Source organism: Gracilinanus agilis, chromosome 1, assembly GCF_016433145.1.
Source record: "Gracilinanus agilis isolate LMUSP501 chromosome 1, AgileGrace, whole genome shotgun sequence".
Classification (NCBI taxonomy): domain Eukaryota; kingdom Metazoa; phylum Chordata; class Mammalia; order Didelphimorphia; family Didelphidae; genus Gracilinanus; species Gracilinanus agilis.
In genome coordinates, this window is record NC_058130.1 from 407168383 (window position 1) to 407188501 (window position 20119).

Below are 20119 nucleotides of genomic sequence, written 5' to 3' on the forward strand. Positions count from 1 at the left end.
TCCTTCCTTCCACATTTTACTTTCTTCCTCTCTCCTCCCTTCTTCTCCTCCCTCCTCTGTCTTCTCCTTTCTACTCCCCTCCTCTCTCTCCCTCTCCTCCCTCCTTCTTCCTCTTTCCTCTTTCCTTCTACATTTTACTTTCTTCCTCTTTCCTCCCTTCTTCTCCTCCTTCCCCTGTCTTCTCCTCCTTTCTACTCCCCTCCTCTCTTCTTCCTCTCTCTTTTCAATTTCCTCCCTCCTCTTTTCTCCTCCTTCCTTTCTCCTCCTTCATCTCTCCTCCTTTCTCTCTCTCCTTCATCTCTCCTCCTTCTTCCTTCTACCTTTGACTTCTCTCTCTTTCTTCCTCTAGCAATGATCTCAAGAGTCCAATCCCAGCCTGATTTCGAACTACAAAAAAGCCATCATGTTTCTTTGGGCTGAGCATCTTCTTTATATTTACAAGGGACACAAATCACACAGTCCTTTGCCCTCAAGGAGTTTACCATCTCATCTTCTAGGCAGCACAGCACAAGTAAACTCCAGAGACCTGGGATTTTCCAGATTGGAGTTCACCCTCCACCAATTCAAATTACTCCTCAGCACAACAGGGATCTGAGGTCTGGAGGCTGTGGGACAAGTAGTCATAGCTGTATGGTTGAATACCTGAGGCTGCAGGAAGCCACAATCACCAGCTATTTCCTGGACCTACTTAAGGGAGGCAGGGAACAGCCTTAGTGTCAGGGATGATGGGTGTATGCAGGTTAGAAACTGTTCTGGAGGTGAAAGAAAGAAAATTTCGGGCCAAACAAGAGACTCTGGGAGTAAGACCCTCCAGTAGAGATCACCTGCTTTGGGTGGGGAAGGGAGGGAGCACTCTTCCCCCCTAAACCCTTACTTTATATCTTAGTAACAACTCAAAGACAGAAGGGGGAAAAGGCTAGATATTTGAAGTTAAATGACTTGTCCAGGGTCACATAGCTAGGAAGTGCCTGAGACGATTTGAACTCAGATCTTCTCAATTCCAGGCCTGGATCTTTATTCACTGTGCTCTCTAGCTGCCCCCAAGGTAGTACTTTTAAAAAAATCTTTTATCTTCCATTTTAGAATTGATACTAAGTATTGGTTCCAAGGCAAAAGAATGGTAAGGGCTAGGCAATGGGGGTTAAGTGACTTGCCCAGGGTCAAAACAGCCAGGAAGTACCAGACAGCTTTCTAGGAGTATAAATTGTCCAGAACTCCCTGTGAAAATCATATCCCCAATACTGGATTTTTTTCTCCACACTCTATTCCCCCCAAAAAGAAAAAAAAATGTTTTTTATCCTGCATTCTGGAATGGTCAGACAGTATGGTCCATATGCCCTTAAGTGACACAGGTTTTACATGTATTCCATAGCATAGTGGAAAGTCAAGAAGAGGGGTCTTCGCATGCTTACAACATAGAAAAGAGGGAATTAGCTTCTAATTAAGCAATTTTCTTGAGAAATGATCTCATGGACATGCATCAAATTCCTAGGAAATTCAGAAACAAGCTTTGAGAATCATCAACCCAGTGAAAGTCTCTGCCTTGAGGTACTTGTCATCCTGCAGGATTTTCCAAGAAAGGAAACTATTTTAAAATTGTAAGCATGAAGGAGGAAAAAGGTAACAGAGAGAAGGAAGGATGTGGAGCCAGGAGGACCTGTGTTTAAACCCCATTTCTGACATTTACTAGCTATGGAAATCCCTTAAACTCTCTGAGTCTTGGACAACTCCTTGGAACTTATTTGGCTATAGCCCCATCAGTTTGTGGTTCTCATCACAAACAAAATCACGGTTCTTTGATATTAGGATGAAGCAGAGCAATCTTGTCTCATTTTGGCATCATACATGTCCATTTTGCCATTTTTCAGATACTTTGTTATTGAAATACTCTAAAGGGTATGTGATATATTCAGCGCTGTTCAGAATACAGTAAAAATACATAAGTTAATAAAGGCTGCTGTCATGGAAGAATTTGTGCTGTGTCTAGAATATATATCTGGGTGACGAATCATTTCAGCATAAATAACAATTGAATTTGCTAACCCGGATTTTGCACATGACCTCAATTGTACATGTATGCTTGATGCAAATGAAAAGGCATGTATTCCTAAAAGCAGATTGCACTCACCATGTCATGGACATGACAGTCACAGGGAATAAAAGCCACCAGTAATAGTCTCCCTTGTCGCAGAAAACAGCCATGAGTATTCCCACCAGGGTGGCATTATAGCCATGAAGCCCAGCTGCTATTGCTGACCTGTAAGAAAGAGGCAATCAACCTGAGAGGTTGTAACATGAAACAGAGATTGGATCTCGACTTAGTTTTTAATTAAAAAAGTGTTTTTATTTATCCTTTTCAAACCTTTACTTTCTGTCTTAGTTACAACTCCAAGGCAGAGAAGTGGTAAGGGCTAGGTAGTGGGGGTTAAGTGACTTTACCAGGGTCCCACAGCTAGGAAGTAGGTAAGGTCAAATACCTATGCCTCCATTCCCTCCCCTTCTGTCTTCTCTGTTTCCATTTTCTATTCCCTCTTACTTTTGTCCTTCCTTTCAGGCTTCAGACTTGCTCAGGTCTCCCCTATGTTTAAAAAATAAAAACAAAACTACCTTTCTTTTTATCCTTCTTTGCCTTGAAATTACTTATTTTATCTCTTCCTTTTCTCAAACTTCAAAAAAGGGTAGTTAGTACTGGAAATCTCCACTTCCTCGTTTCCTACTCATTTGTCAGCTCCTTCAAGTCTGGTTTCCAGTTATACTACTAGGCTGAAACAGGTTTCTCCAAGTTCACTAATGACCTAATTATCACCAAATCTAATTATATTTGTGCTTCCCACCCCCCTTGACTTCTCATGGCATTTGATTCCTCCTTTCCTCCCTTGACTTCTATGATGCTTCATGCTCATCATCCTTCTTCTTTCTGATTACTCTTACATTGTCTTTTTTAAATTTTAAACCCTTAACTTCTGTGTATTGACTTATAGGTGGAAGAGTGGTAAGAGTAGGCAATGGGGGTCAGGGGACTTGCCCAGGGTCACACAGCTGGGAAGTGTCTGAGGCCGGATTTGAACCTAGGACCTCCTGTCTCTAGGCCTGGCTCTCAATCCACTGAGCTACCCAGCTGCCCCCTCTTCCATTGTCTTTTGCTGACTCCCCGTCCTCTTTCTGCTTCTTAAATTTGAGAATCTGCAAGGCTCTCTCCTCTTTTCTCTGCAGACTTTCTCCTTTGGCAATGTCTTGTATTCCCATGGCTTTAATTATCACTTCTATGCAAATGACTCATCCCTACTGTAAACCATTTCTCCCTGAGGTCTCCATTTTCATTGCCTAAGCCACCATCATCCTAGGCTCATTAACTAAGGCTCATGATTCTGTAATCCTCTTGGTCTCTTCCCTCTTCCTCATCTGACACAATTTCAGCCAGTGGTCAAATCCTGCCTTTTCTACTTGGGTAATATTTCTTATCTGGGCTCTTCTCTCTACTCCTACTGCAACCTCTTTTTTTTTTTTTTAAATCCCTTACCATCTATCTTAGAACCAATTCTGTGTTTTTGTTCCAAAGCAGAAGAGCAGTAAAGGCTAGGCAGTGTGAGTTAAGTGACTTGCCCACAGTCACATATTTTGCCCAGATCACATAATATCTTAGGATAGATTTGAATCTAGGACCTCCCATTCCCAGGTCTAGTTCTCTGTGCCACCTAGCTACCCTGACCTCTTCTTACCTAAATAATCATAACAACAGCTCCTAATTATACTCTAGCCTAATCTCTACACTACTGCCTGAGATGTCTTTTGGAATGCAACTATTCCTCTACTCCAAAACCTTCAGAATCTCCCCATTGTCTGCTGAATAAAGCATTAACCCTTGGCTTTGGCATTCATGATCCTCCCTAGTTTGGTTCTAGACTACCTATATAAATATTTCCTACTGTTCCCCTCCATTTATTCTCTATTCCAACCTAACTATAGAAAGGGAATGAGAAGGAAAGGGAATAAGCATTTATATAGCACCTACTATGTGCTAAGGGATTCTCTGTTTCTCTAGTTGATAGTTAGCTGTGTTAGCTGGTTAGCCTTCTCTCCTCATTAGACTGTAAGCTGTTGGATTGTGGTACTTGGGGAACTGCTGCCTTTGTCTTCCTAGTGCAGAACATGGCATTTTATATCTATCTGTCAATGAAACCTTAACTGAAGTTACCTTAATAGTGTATGAAATAGGGGGCAGCTGGGTAGCTCAGTGGATTGAGAGCCAGACCTAGAGATAGGAGAAAAGAGGAGAGATACCTCTTCCTTTGTAATTAGAAAGGAGGAGAAGACTGGGTGAGGACTTTGAAAGGAATAAGAGTAGAAGAAGGGAAGCTAAGGGTGTGTAAGTAGAATTTTGTATCCTTGGACTTCATTTCCCAGCATTCCTCTTTAGCGTCATGTTATGTCCTTACGGTTTCTGGATAAAACTTTCTGTAACTGCCCTCTCTCTCTCTTCTCCTGGTATCCCCATCAGGGCAAGCTCCTCTTTACTCAGGCTATTACTGTCCTCTACTTCAAGTGATTTTTAATAAATCTTATAAAATATAATACTTGGAGTATTAGATATTAATTTTTAATCTTACAAGGGCATTTCCTCAGATTGCTCTCAATCTTCTCAAATAGGCAGTAAGATTATCTGATAAGAACAAATGAGGAAGAATAGAGTTGGGGGTTGAAGAAGAAAGTTTGGAGGATCTCTGTAGATAATGTAAAAGTCAAAATATCAATAATGTGAGTAAAAGAAATGTCATTCATCAGTGAGAACCCAAGCTGAGGTTACCCTGTATATATGTGTGGTGGACTCAGTCAGTCACTGAAGCTTCATGAGTTCCTCTAGGATTTTCAACAATACTGGAGTAGGAGCAGAGGGGCCAGTAGATACAGGAGATTTTCCGGGGTTGAGGGTGCAGGGCAGAAGCGATAGAAAATCAAAGGGTCAAAGGATTCAAGGACAGCAAAGAGGGAATAGTGCATGCTGATCATATGATTAAGACTAGGGAGGGAGACATATAGGACTAGAACAGGGTTGACATTGTGAAAATAGGAAGGAATTGAAGGGCAGAGGTCATGAGAAGATTGAAGAGCAGGAGTGAAGGAAGAGGGAGAGGTAGAACCCAGGAGATTGTGATCAGAGAATTTCAAAGTTCAGGATCATGAAGATATAACAGTTTCTGCTGATAGTGAGGTCTAAAGTAATACCACTGGCTGACAGAGCATGGAGGTAGAAACAGATGAACTCAGAAGAGTTCATCACATAAATACATAAATAATATACAAAAATATATTTTACTTATTCAACAGATTCTTTTCAGTTCAACAAACATTTGTGGAATGCAAAACATGGTGTTTTTAGTTTCTAATTATTTAAAAATAGATACTTATATTTTCATGCTTCTACCTTTTTTATTGTTAAAAGAAGAGGAGAATAATGAACAAATTGACATACTTCTGATTCTATTTAACTTTCCCCACCCAAGTCATGTTTGTTTTTAAAAAGGGCTTTTGCCTTGCTTAGAGATTCTTACTTATGAAAATGTGTTTCCTATAGATGTTCTCTGAGATTCTTTTTGCTTCTATATCTATGATTCTATGAGTATCTTATGTAAAATGTACAACTTATGGAAGCCATACAGCTTCTTACACCTTGACACTTAGCTCAATACTGTAGAAAGAGCACAGATTTTGGAGTAAGAAAAACTGAGTTAAAACTCTACCTCTGACTTTATTTTGGCAACCTTGGGCAAGTCACTTACCTTCCCCTGTGCCTCAGTTTCCTCATCTCTAAATGAGGAGGTCCCTTTCAGATCTGTACCTATGATCCTAGGACCTATGTCTCTTTTGGTACCATTCCTACTGGTTAATAAATGCTAAGGATTCATAGATCTGAGTTGGAAAGGACTTTAGGATCATTTAGTCCAATTTGTTCATTTTGAAAACTTGCCCTAGGGAAGTGAAGGTCATGGGTAATGAGCTTCAGAGGTAGAATTGGAATCAAGATATTTTGATGCCAGAGTTAATTGTTTTTCTACTATACTAAGAACAGTCAAATGATATAACACATGTACAGAATGTTGCAAACTTTAAAGCTCTATTTAAGTGCTGTTATTATAATTATTATATTTTGTTATTATGTGGTAACTCTTTAAGATCTGCAAAGGGTTTTATATGTAATTAACTTATTTGATTCTCATAACAATTTTGTGAGACATATATGCAACAAATACTATTGTACCCATTGTATAGATGAGGAAACTGAGGGGCAGAGGGATTAAGGACCTTTCTAGTCACACAGCTAGTATTAGAGATAGGATTTAGTATTCAAGTATTTCCATAAACAATCTATCACTTAGAATGTTCTCCATTCTTATCTTGGTCCTTTCCCTCCTTTATAAAGATCTTCCTGATCCCCACCTCCTCCCCAGTTGGGTGTATCCACTGGTCTCCTCTTCAAATTATTTTGTATTCCATTATCAGTGTGTGAAAACTTTATCTGGGAAAACTTAAGGGCAGGGACCATTTTCTGTTTCTTTTTGGGTATCCTTGGGATTACCAGGTTGCAAGCCACCATGAAAAATAAAATTAAGGCTCAAAAAATGCTTGCTGAGGGGCAGCTAAATGGCTCAGAGGATTGAGAGCCAGGTTCAAATCTGCCCTCAGACACTTCCTAGCTGTGTGATCCTGGGCCAGTCACTTAACCCCTGTTGCCTAGCCCTTACTGCTCTTCTGCCTTGGAAACAATACTTAGAATCTATTCTAAGACAAAAGGCAAGGGTTTAAAAATAAATAAAAATATACTTGCTGTACTGAACTGAATTTCAGATACATAAACACTTAAAGCCCACAAAAATTCACAAAAGCAATTCTATTTATTATTCACTTGTATCTATTATTTTAGTTTTATTTTGTAAATCATTACATTCAATACAACAATATTGTTGTATTGGCTCCAAGGCAGAAGAATGCCCAAAGGCTAGGCAATGAGGGTTAAGCGGCTTGCCCAAGGTCACAGCTAGGAAGTGTCTGGGTCCAGATTTGAACCCAGGATTTCCCATATCTGGGCATAGCTCTCAATCTATTGAGCCACCCACCTAGCTGTCCTCACTTGTACGTCTTAAGGAGCCTCCGAGCTTGCCCCAACGCCTCACATTGCCATCAGTGACTAGTCCAAAATGATGGGAAAAGGAGGAAAATTGCTCACATTGGGAAAGAAGGAGAGGGATAACAAATTGGGTAACCCAGCCAGGAACTGATGCTTATGAAGTATTCAGACACAGAGCAGGTGGGAGGCTGAGGGTGTTCCCTCAGATGGCTCTCAATCTTCTCAGGCAAGTAGGCAACAAGACTATTTGTTGAGAGTAAATTAGGAAGAAATAGGGTTGGGAGTTGAAAAATTTGGAAAATTCTGGATAGTATGAAAGGTCAATCACATATGAGTAAAAGAAAAGTCAATCGGTGGTTATCGCTATAGAACACATGCTCTTATCCTGGAGTCTGTGAAATTGTTCTTTAAAAATGATCTTCATAATCAATATGGTTGGTTCTCTTTGTAACCCAAGGTAGGACGTTTCATACATTTAAAAGCGTTTTTTAGAGAAGGGGTCCACAGGTTTCACCCCACTGCCATGGAGTCCATGACATGAAATGGGTTAAGAACTGAGTCTTCTTCCATACTTGTGGTCAGCCCTCGGTAGAAGCTTGACAGTGGAATAAGAATCACTAAGAATAAAAAGGACTAGATGGGCTACAGTCTACTTCTGGAGTGGGATGGGGGCCGGGGAGAAAGATGAAAGGGGTACCATTATCAAGAAGACCTCAGATTCTTACAAGTATCTAAGTACCCTTTGGGACACTTTTAGCCATCAGAGTTGGTACCTGTAGACATGAGTCCAAGGAGCATAGGTCCAGAGCTGAAAGAAACCTACGAGGATAATTGGATCCAATCTCTAAGGAAACTGAGGTCTAGGGAAGATAAATGACTTGTCCAAGGTCACCAAAATAAAGTCAGAGGTAAGATTTCAACTCAGTTTTTTTCACTCCAAAAGCCTGTGCTCTTTCCATGGTACCAAGCTAAGGGTCAAGACTATAAAGACCCCCACCTCTCCCAGACTGCTCATTGTTTCCTTGGTTCTGTTTTCTATATGGGCTTATGAGTCATATAATATAGCATGAACTGGAAGTGAACTTCCTTATCTATCATTCATTCTAAGGCTAGGCAACTAGCAGCAACTCAGGAGTTTTTTAAATACCCAGGAGAGGCTCTTTTAACCAAAATAGAGGATTGTAAATAGATTTATCTCATATTAATATGCAGTTATTATTTAGTCTTTTTCAGTTGTGTTTCTTTTTATGACCCTATCTGGGCTTTTTTGGGCAGTGATCCTGGAGTGGTTTGGCATTTTCTTCTCCAAATCATTTTACAAAGGAGGAAACTGAGGCAAACAGGGTTAAATGACTTTCCTAGGGTTACACAACTAGTAAGTGTCTGAGGCTGAATTTGAACTTGGCTTCCTGACTCCAGGCCCTGTGATCTATCCACTGTGATCAGCCACCTCGCTGTCCCATTAATACACAACACTTTGTATATAAGCTTGTACTTCAGGTTTACAGCTTTCTTACTCTTCTCCCCTTTTAGCCAATGCCCAGAGTACAGAGGATGTTCCCTCTCCTTTTCTCCAGTCCACATTATCCCACCTTCTCCCTTCAGAACCTTCCTTTCCTAGGAAGGGGACAATAAGGCATTTGACAAACTCATTGTACAGTTGTGCTAAAGGGAAAAGACAGCACAAGGTCTTTCCATGAATTCCAAGGTCACATAAATTCATTACAAACAAAGCCTTTCTGGAGATAATAACTTTTCTATTGTTAACACCAAATGAATAAACAAAAGAAAATGTAGAAACCTTTGTATAGGATGAGATAATAAGATTTAAGATATAATAAGATGATTTAAGATATAATAAGAAGATTTAAGATATAAGATTTCTATAGCACTAACTAGAAGTGTAGAAAGGCCATAGGCTCTGAAATGAGAGGACCTTGGAGGCGTATTTCCTATGCAAACTTTCTTTTTTAAACCCTCAACTTCCATCTTAGAATCAATACCAAATATAGGTTCCAAGGCAGAAGAGCAGTAAGGGTTAGGCAATTGGGGTAAGTGACATCACCAGGATCACACAGCTAGGAAATGTCTGAGGTTGGATTTGAATCCAGGACCTCCTGTCTCTGGACCTGGTTCTTAATCTACTGAGCCACCTAACTGTCCCCTTTCCTGTATAATCTTGGCAAGTGACTTAGCCTCCATGGCTTTAGAGTTCTCATCTTCAAAAGGAGGGAATTAAACTAAATGGTGTCTGAGATCCCACCTCCTCCAGCTTTCAATCTCTGATCCAATAATGTCTACATACAAGATCATAGAACCATGGGTTGTTAGCTTCCTAGGAAGGGGCCCTTAGACATCAAATTGTCCTGCCCACTCATTTTAGAGAATGTACATGTCTGTTTGCACATTGATCTATGAAGATAGGAAGAGGAGCACAGTAGAAAGAGAGTTGGCTTTAAGATCAAAAAGAGCCTGTTCTGAGGTTTCTTTACTCTCTCTGTGGCCCTGGGCAAGTCTCCCTGGTCCTCTGTGCTCTCATTAGAAAAATGGAGGGGGAGAGATTAGACAGTCTTTGAGGTCTCTTTGAGATCTATATCTCTGCTCTCATATATGTTCTACAAAACCTGTATTCCAAGAATATCACCCCAGATGACATCCTTTAAAAGGCTGGGCAGGCATTGTGTTATAGTAGAAAAATCAATGGCTTTCAAATCAAAAGACCTGGATTCTCTACTTGTGTGACTGTAGATAAGTCATTTACTCCCCTGGGCCTCATTCCACATCTATAGAATAAAGAGGTTGGAGCAGATGCTGTCTAAGGTTCCTTCTGCTCTAAATTTTCAATACTGTGATATAGTCTCATCCTCTCATTGCCTAGAGGAGAGATGTGAAGCCCAGAGAGATTGCTCATGGTGGAATGACTAGGGGAGGATCTGGCAGCAGAACCTGGGACTCCTGATTTGAAAGGATTAAAATTTTAAGTGGACTCAGAAATGTGAAAAAACCATATAATTTGGATGCAATAATCAATATCTCTGATAAAAGGGAAATAAACAATACCTTGAATGCTCACTGAGAAATATAATGGACTTCTTGAGTGGCAAGGGCTAGGCAATTGGGGCTAAATAGTTCATACAGCTAGGAACTATCTGAAGCCAGATATGAACCCAGACCCTCCTCAGTGGATAGAAAGTGATCTAGCTGCCCTTATAATGGACTTTTGAAAGTAAAGAATCACTTCATTTGAGGGCATGCTCCTCATTTTTTTTTTCCTGATGGAATTCTTCCTTCCTGACCAGCATAAAATGTAAGCATTTTTGCAAACAAGACAGAAAGACCTACATGGGTGACCCCTACCTGTCTTGACTGAGCAGTAGGGCTGTCAGTGTGGAAACTATAGTTCCCAGGCAGCCTGTGAGGGTCCACCAGGGACTCTGGATCAGCAGCCCAATTATGATGATGATCCCACTGATGGGGTTATTAATAAACACCACTTGGGATATACCTCGAAGAATCCAGTCGAGGAACTGAAGTATGACTGGTTTGTCTAAAAGAAAGCAAAAAGTGGAAAGAAGATTAGTTATTGCTAAGCAGAGTGAGCAAGGACTCATCTATACTCATAGTCTCTCAGAGATATAATAAACTTCACAGTATCTGGTCCAACTCATACTTGAACAGGAATTCCTTCTATGACACATCCTCAACAGGTGGTCAGCCATCCAACTTCCTCTTGAGCCCTACTGCCCAGGGACCCATCTCTTCTACTCAGCTGTCAAAGTGATTTTCTTAGGTCTGACCATGTTGTTTCTCTATTCAATAAATTCCAGTGGCTCCCCATTACTTCCAGGATCAAATATAAAATCCTCTGACATTCAAAGTTTTTTTTTAATTTAACTTGTCCTTTTCCAATCTTCCAAGGCTTCTGCTCTTTGACCTTCCTCACAGATTCTGTGATCTGGTGACATTAGACTCTTTGCTGTTTTTTTTTCACAAGATATTCAATTTCCTGACTCTAGGCATTTTCACTGGCTCCCCCCACCCCCATATCTGGAATTTTCTCCCTTCTCATCTCTGTCTTCTGGCTCCCTTCAAGTCACAGCTAAAAGCTCATCTTGTATAGGAAACCTTTCCTGATTTCCCTTAATGTTAGTGCCTTCCTTCTGTTGATTATCTCCAATTTATCCTGTGTATAGCTTCTTGGAACTTAAGTTGCTTGTTATCTCCCTCGCTAGACTGAGCTCCTTGAGAGCAGGGACTACTCTTTGCCTTTCTTCATATCTGCAGTGTTCGACACAGTGTCTGGCATATGGTTTTTGGTTTGCTTTGTTTTGGTTGTTTGTCCTTCATTTTTGAAGAGGACCAATGACATCATGGGGTGATGTCTTGACTTGTGCATGAGTTGGATATAAGTGAGGCAGAGGTGCCCAAAGTCATTAGCCTCACTTTCTCTTACGGAGTCACTGAAGTCTAGGGGCAAGACAAAAGTCAGGAAGACAAGATGGCCTGGGATGCAGTGAACGACATTGGCATCTTTGATGTCTGACCAGGCTTTAAGCACCCCACAGCACTTGCTCCAGTTGTCTTGATGACTTTTGGAACCAGTTGTTCTCATCTGCCCATTCCACTGGGAGAAATCTTAGCATGCTCAGTGTAGAAACATCTCCTTATTCACTGATGGGTTTGTGGCCCATTTGGTTGCTCTCAACCTGGTTTAGCCTTTCTGTCAAGATGACTTGAAGGGATATGGCAGCTGTGGACCAACTATAGCTTCTTAGAGCCCCAGGTGTCAGCTGGGTGACAGATAGACCCCAAAGGCAGCTTAGACCTGAGAAGGGCTCTGTAAGCCTTCTCACCAGAAGTGCTAGTCCACCTTGAAAACCCATATCCTCCTTGGCATATAGTAGGAGCATACTAAGGGAAGCTAGGTGGCACAGTGGGTACAGAGCTGGGCCTGGAGTCAGAAGGACTCATCTTCTTAAGTTCAAATCTGTCCTCAGATACTTACCAGCTCTGTGAGCCTATGGTAAGTCACTTAACCCTGTTTGTCTCAGATTCCTCATCTATAAAATGAGTTGAAGGACATGACAAACTATTCCAGTATCTTGACCATGAAAACCTCAAATAGGATTGAGATGAATTGGACACAGTTGAAACAACTGAACAACAATAGTTGCATAATAAATACTTGTTGAATGACTTTTTTAAAAAAAAAACCTTTACTTTCTGTCTTAAAATCGATTCTAACACAAAAGAGTGGTAAAGGCTAAAATGGGGTTAAATGATTTGTTACGGCTCACACTACTAGGAAATGTCTGAGGACAGATTTGAACCCAGGTTCTCCCAACTCCAGGCCTGTCTCTCTATCCACTGAACTACCTAGCTGTCCCTGACTGATTGACTCCTGAAGCATCTCATTCTACTCTTGGGATCAGCTCTAATTGTCAAGAAATTTATCTGTACATTGAACCAAAGTTTATTATTCCATATTCTTTCTTCTAAGATAAAAAAGCACACACCTATTATTCCTTCCAGGGGATGGCTCTTAAAATTCTTGAACATAGACCTCATGACACTTATTTAAGTCTTCCCCCACTTCCCCCCAAGTGGACCTCTCAGGAATCAGTGACTTCTAGCCAAGGCCTTGCTTGTTTGGAGGAAAATACATGATAGAGTCAGGTACCTTCTTTGGTTGCTCCTAGTTCTAAAACCTCTGGGGTCAAGCAAAAGTGACCTCTTCCTTTTACACATGGCAGGCCTGAAAAACTCTCCCCATCCCACCTCGTCAGCCCTCCACTACTTTGAAATCCTATTCCCTGTTCCTTTTAAAAACACCTAGGGGATGGAATCACAGATATTGGCTGAGCTAGAAAAAAATACGGAAGGGTCTTTGACTATACTTATTGACAACTAATTTTCCTTTGCCTACAATTTCCTTTCTCCTTTTCCTGGTGCCTCCTTTAACTAAAGCAGAATCATGGTACTGCATGGCTGGAAGGATACTCTGGATATGGTCTGGGGTGACTCTATTATCTTCAGGCACCAGTCTTTGAACCTCAGATAGCTAGTTTCCTTTAGCTTCCACTCAAGATCCTGGGGCATATTGTGGCAAGGCATTGGAAGTATCTGAGAAGGAAAGAGGCTGCCCTTGCTTTTGGCCAGAGTTAGGAAGGTAGGGTTGGAAATGAAGGGTGGAAGAACTTTCTGGGGCAGGCAGGCAGCATCCTACAAACTCATAGATCATGAGCTAGAAAAAAATCATAGAAGCCATTTAGTCCAACCCTTTTATTTTTCTGAGTCTTGAAGGTTAGATGACTGGCACAAGGTAATAGAGGTGACCTAGAATCCTAAGCATTATTGGTGGGATTTGAACATATAGTCTCTTACTCTCTGGTTCTGACCTCAGTGTTCTTTCCTTTGCATCATGCTGTTCTTCTGTTTTTGAAGGGACAAAGAAGAAGAGTAAGACTCTTGGTAGGATAATGGGATCCATTATTTGGAGAGCTCAAATGTTATTTAATTTAGCGCCCACCTGAAGCATGCATTTCCTTTACAAGACCCCAGCATTTAGCACAATAGTCGCAGGGTAGAGGTCTCCAATGATGGGAAGATTACCACACCTGAAGCAGCCATTTTATTTTGAATAGTTCTAATTAATAAGATGTTCTTCCATTTTTAATTTTCTACTGAGCAAAAATCTGTCTTCCTGAAACTTCCATTTATTGCTTCTACTTCTGTCCCTTGGAATGAGCAAAATAAATCACAGACTCTAAGGAGTAGAAAGAGAACCTGGGAAGATCTAGTATATATGTTCCTGGTATGGTTGGAGTATCTTATGCTTGCAGCAACTCTGGTGCTATCTGGATCCTGATAGAGTGAACACAGTTTTTACTATCTCCGGGGACTGCTGATTGCCATAGCTGCTACCACCATTATTCTGGTTTCCTTCCTCCAATTTCCATTTGCTTCCCTTCCAATGTCTCCATTAGGGAGGCAGTGTGGTATGGTGGAAAGAGCCTTGGATTTGGAGGTAGAGAACCTGAATTTAAAACTTGCCTTTCATCTTTACTGTCTATGTGACATTGGACAAGCCATTTAATTTCATTTGTTTGCTCATCTGTAGAATGAAGGTGTTAGACTAGATGGCTTTGGAGACCTCTTCCAATCCAAGATCTATTATGCTTGTTAATGACTCTGGGACAGGAGGAAGAAGTTTTGGTTGTCCTGCAGCCTGAAGGGTCTTTTTAGGACCCTCTTCCAAGTACTTTCCAAAGTGCTACCTTACTTGCTCTGAAGGTGATTTTATTAGGTGGAGCCCTGAACATTAAAGCCAAGGCTTTGAGCCTAGCCTTTTAATCAGTTTTGACTACCAAATTTCACTTTCTTTTAGTTCATATCTTAATTTCATCCACAAGAACAGCATGAGACACTCTGTCAAGTTGTGTGCTACAACCTAAGTACATTTGTTACTGTTCATGTGTTATTGTTTTAGTCATGTCCAACTCTTCTGACCTCATTTGAGGTTTTCTTGGCAAAGATACTGGGGTGGTTTGCTATTTCCTTCTCTAGCTCATTCCTTCAGATGAAGAAACTGTGGCAAAAAGAGTTAAGTGACTTGCCCAGGGTAAAAGAGCTGTAAGAGTGAGGTCAGATTTGAACTTAGGAAGAGGAGGCCTGGTGCTCTCTCGACTGTGCTAGGTAAATTATATTTATAATTCTTCTCAATTTAGGAACATGTTCAAAAAGGAAATGAATTTAGTTTGCCATGACCTATTCTTGATGAAGCCATCATAACTCTTTGGACTCACAATAGATTACTTCTATATCCCTAGATGGTTCACAAGACATTTCTTTAATTAGGTTCCATAGTTTTTCTAGGAGCTGAGGTCAAGCTCACTGGTCCATGCAGACTCCACTGTCTTTCATTTTTGAGAATTAGGGCAATATGTACCCCTTTCCAATTTAAGTGTACTGGCCCAGCTCTCTACAATGTCTCTTAATGGCACATCATTCACATTTTCCAATCTTAGTTCATCTGGAACAGGTGACTTGAACTCGTGAAGAGCTGCTAGTTGCCCTCTTACTTTCTCCTTGCTTATCTAAGGGTGCTAACACACTGTTGCATTTTGTTCCAGTCCAAAGATTATCTTCCTTTGAAGAGAAAACAAAATCATGATTGTAAAGCAGTTTCACCTTCTCTATCAGTCATTGGCATCATTTCTTTCCCCTCCTAGATCTATAGTTTACTCATTTTTTTTTATCCTTCTCCAATATAGATTTAAAATCCTTTTTGGTGCCATTAGCTTTCTTTGTCAGCTTCAGCTTATTCTGAGACTTAGCATTTCTAAAATGCTCTCATATTTGTTGATGATCTGTGTACCTTAAAAAACCCCCTTTTTTTTAACCAATTAACAAAGATAAATTTTTCCTTGATCTTTTGAAGAATAAAATCAACACAAAGATGTCCAGAAATGATTGGTTGCTTTACTTTTGGCAGAGAGACTTCCAGAAGTTGTATTTAATAATAAAATTCCCCGATACTATTATGTCATATTTCTGTGCCAAGCTTGTAATCTACTTCCTGAATTCATGTATTTCCTCTTTTGATCCAGGTGATCTGTAATATATCTCAATGACAGTATCTTTTCGGTTTCTGTGTCCAATTCTGAATCCATTCAACCCAGTTGTTCTCTGCCATGCTACTCTCCCCTAGTCCTTGGATTTCCTCTGATGAGTATTTCTTAATATATGATATAATTTTGTCCTTCTTTTTATTTATTTTATTTATCCGGTTCTTTGGAATGAGGTATATCTTTCCAGAGTCATATTCCCATTCCACATCTTATCCGATCAATTGGCCTATGAAGTTTAACTTGATTTTTTTTTTACATTAGAATCTCTAAAGCATTTTGCTTGTTACCTATAATTAATACCTCTTCTTATGTTACAATCTTTCAAATTCATGAAAACAGAGAAGGGTTATCTTGTCACTTGATTGAAAGCACTTCTCTAAAGTTATCAATAATTTCTTTCTTTTTTTTTTTTAACCCTTACCTTGTGTTTTGGTTCTAAGGCAGAAGAGCAGTAAGGGCTAGGCAATGGGGGTCAAGTGACTTGCCCAGGGTCACACAGCTAGGAAGTGTCTGAGGTCAAATTTGAACCCAGGACTTCCCATCTCTAGGCCTGGCTCTCTCTCTGTCTCTGTCTCTGTCTGTCTCTCTCTCTCTGTCTCTCTCTCGGTCTCTCTGTCTCTGTCTCTCTCTGTCTCTCTCTGTATCTCTCTCTATCCCCCCACTGAGCCACCCAGCTGCCCCTCATTAACTTCTTAATTGCCAAATCCAATGGTCTTTTTAAAGTTTTTATCCTTACTGAGCTAAATGATACTGCTGACCCCCTTCTTCTCCTGCATTATCTCTCCCCTCAGTGTGTTTCTGTGACCACTTTTTAGAGGTTTTCCTCCTTCCTATCTTTCTTAGTTTCCATTGTTGTTCATTATCCAGTTCTTGACCCCTTACTGCCTCTGGCCTAGGGCCCCAACCCTTCGGTCTCCAGTCTCTCTTTTTAAAAAACCCTTACCTTCTACCTTAGAATCAATACTACGTAATAAATAATACGTATTGATTCTAAGGCAGGAGAGCAGCAAGGACTAGGTAATGGGGGTTCAGTGACTTGCCCAGGGTCACACAGTTAGGAAGTGTCTTAGGCCAGATTTGAACCCAGGACTTCCCATCTCTGGGCCTGCCTCTCAATCCACTGAGCCACCCAGCTGCCCTCCTCTCCATTCTCTTAGTGACCACAGTGACCCATAGCTTTGACAGTTTTTCCCAGTTGAGTGCATTAAAGGTAATATGTAAAATGTCCAGCAAGGGAGGTGAGGCAACAGTTTCAGTCCCAGAAGGAGGATTTGTAATTACTCTCAAGGCAATAGGAATCCACTTAAAGTTCTTAGGCAAGAGAATCATTTAGCCAGATGGACACTTCAGGAAGACCATCTAGTCAGCTATGTGGATGGGAGAAGGGAAAGATTAGAAACCAAGACCAAATGGGAGCCTATAGCCATAGTCCAGGCTAGCAGTGATGAGTGCCTATCTATGAATGCAGACAAGTTGACCTGTACAAGAGATAATGGGGAGGTAGAATCCAGGAGATTTAGCAACTGATTGAATGTGGATTGGGATGAGATAAAGGAGTGGTGGAGATATAGGGGGATGACTCTTGAGGGTGGGATTCATTCTTTTCTTTGCTTTTTTTTTTTTTAACCCTAACCTTCCATCTTTGAATCAATACTATATATTGGTTCCAAGGCAGAAAAGCAGTAAGGGCTAGGCAATCAGGGTTAAATGACTTGCCCAGGGGTCACACAGCTAGGAAGTGTCTGAGGCCAAATTTGAACCCAGGATCTCCCATCTCCAGGCTTAACTCTCAGTCCACTGAGCCACCCAGCTGCCCTCAAGAGTCATTCTTTTTTTTTTTTTTACCCCTAAGATATTTCATTTCCCCAGTTATATATAGTAACAATTTTCCACATGTTTCCCGAAGTTATAAGATCCAAATTGTCTCCCTCCATCCCTTCTCTCCCTCTCTCAGAGATGGTAAGCAATTTGATCCTGGGAGTCATTCTTAACAGAAATAAGGAAGTATTGGGCAAGTTTGGGGTGGGGGTGGGGGAAAGAAATAATTGTCTTGTTCAATTTGAGATGTTTACAGTATGTGTAGGTGGAAATATCCAATAAGGAGCTGACAATGTGGGATTGGAGTTCAAGAGAGAAATTAAGACTGGATGTTTAGATGGAGAAGTCATTTGTCATCCCTGGAGCCATAGGAGCTGATAAGATCACCAAGAGAATGATGTACAGATAGAAGATCCTTGGGGAACACCATTGGTTAGAAGGTGGGATGATTCAGCAAAAGAGACTGAGAATGAGAAACTTGCCAACATCTACTTTAAAACGTAGCACTCTGCAGGGCACTGAACATTCCAGGGAGGAGGATACTGGGACCCTCACCTCCTCCATTTTAAACACAAAACTTCTGTTGCTGTATATTCATGCTTCTGGCTAGCACCTCACACTGTGGAATTATAATGAACTTGCTGCCCACTATAACCCCAGGACTTTCTCACATGATATGCTGCAATCTAGCCACAAGTCTCCATGATCCTGAGCTTGTATGTTCTGAAGCCAATTACTGGTGTTTATACATCTTTCTATTAAATTCAAAACATAATTTTGATAAGTACAACAACTATGTCTTCAAGTTACTGACAAAAAATGATCAGAAACTGATACTTGGGGGCATGTAATTAGAGACATTCCCCACTCCACTACCTGTTGTTATTGATTGCTGCTTTCAGATCCAGACATATATATTTATTTCAAATCCAATTAATGGTTCTCTCTCTCTCTCTTTCTCTCTCTCACTCTCTTCTCTCTCTGTCTCTCTCACTCCCTCTCTCTCCCTCTCTCTTTCTTCTCTGTCTCTGTCTCTGTCTCTGTCTCTCTCTTCTCTCCCTCTCTCTCTCTTCTCTGTCTCTGCCTCTCTCTTCTCTCCCTCTCTCTCTCACTCTCTCACTCTCCCCCTCACTCTCTCTCTTTTCTCTCTCTCTTTCTCTCTCTCTGTCTCTCTCTCTCACTCTCTCTCTTCTCTGTCTCTCTCTCCCTCTCTCTCTCTTCTCTTNACAAATCATGATTCCTTAAAGAAAAATAAACAAAAAGTTGAGCAATAGCATCTAAAAATCCCTCAACTCAAATCCCACCTTCTGCAGACCTCCCCTCCCCATATATCTCCACTTTCTTTCTGCTAATGCCTTCTCTTTGACATTATCTTCCATTTACATTGTAAATGCAGCATAATACTGTGTTTACAATGAATTCTGTAAACCAACTCAGTAAACTTTTGATGGCTCCTATCACATCCAGGTTCAAATACAAAAATCATCTTTCCTTCCTTAAAACAGAATGGAGACTGTGTGACCCTGGGCAAGTCACTTGACCCCCATTGCCTACCCTTACCACTCTTCCACCTATAAGTCAATACACAGAAGTTAAGGGTTTAAAAAAAAAAATTAAAAAAAAAAAAAAACAGAATGGAGAAACCGACCGAAATGTAAAGGCAGAAAAACCAGAGAACTATTCCCACTTGAGTTCCACAGCAGAAACAAATATGGATACCTTTGAGCCAGTCTGCATATTCTCTCATATCTCCGGTGATAAAGCCAATGGCTTTGGGGATGAACCTTCTCCCTTTCCATGATGGACTGGTCCCTTCACGAATGTCCAGCTTAATGACAGTGGGATTATCCTCCATGGTTATTACTTGCTGTGGCACCTTAAAGAGGAGAACTTATTATTATTCTTTCCATTCATAAAACAGAACCTTTAGAAGATCAGCTTGTTTAGGGCCATTTCATTTGGAAAAATGAGATAATGCTCAGGAAAGAAAGCACCACTATTTTCCTTTGGAAAGGGAAATAAAATCGGAGAGAATCCCTTAAACTTATCCTGTCACCATAATCCCACTGATCCAAAAGATTACATGGAGAAGAGGAAGACTTCACTTAATTGTATTATTCCCTAGGCACAAGCTTGGTCAGAGATGCTTTTCCTTGTTTAGTAAGGATAGTCTTACAAGGATGGGGACATTAGGACAATCTAAAGTCAGATATTTATGCACAAAATTTGGTTCGGAACTAAGTATTTTTTTTCTCTAGAAAGAAGGTCTTTTTAAAATTAAGATTTCTTTTTTTTAAATTTTTCTTTTTTTTTTAAACCCTTACCTTCCATCTTAGAATCAATACTACGTATTGGTACTAAGGCAGAAGAGTGGTAAGGGCTAGGCAATGGGGGTTAAGTGACTTGCCCAGGGTCACATGGCTAGGAAGTGTCTCATTTGAACCCAGGATCTCCTATCTCTAGGCCTGGCTCTCAATCCACTGAGCTACTCAGCTGCCTCCTAAAATTAAGATTTCTAGGAGAAAAGATTTTAAAGAAATTTCAATAT

General features: G+C 40.6%; 1 protein-coding gene across 1 annotated transcript in view; it reads right to left on the bottom strand.

The window, feature by feature from the left end:
- LOC123252287 (urea transporter 1-like) overlaps positions 1-19883 on the bottom strand; it is a 43274-nt gene extending 23391 nt beyond the window's left edge. Inside the window, exons 1-3 of the mRNA XM_044681664.1 lie at positions 19291-19883; positions 10481-10670; positions 2129-2257 (exon numbers count right to left, since the gene is read on the bottom strand). Of these exons, the coding sequence (XP_044537599.1) occupies positions 2129-2257; positions 10481-10670; positions 19291-19426 (455 nt within the window). The 5' untranslated portion in view covers positions 19427-19883. The remainder of the gene's footprint in view (positions 1-2128; positions 2258-10480; positions 10671-19290) is intronic.
- Between the last annotated feature and the right edge of the window lie 236 nt (positions 19884-20119).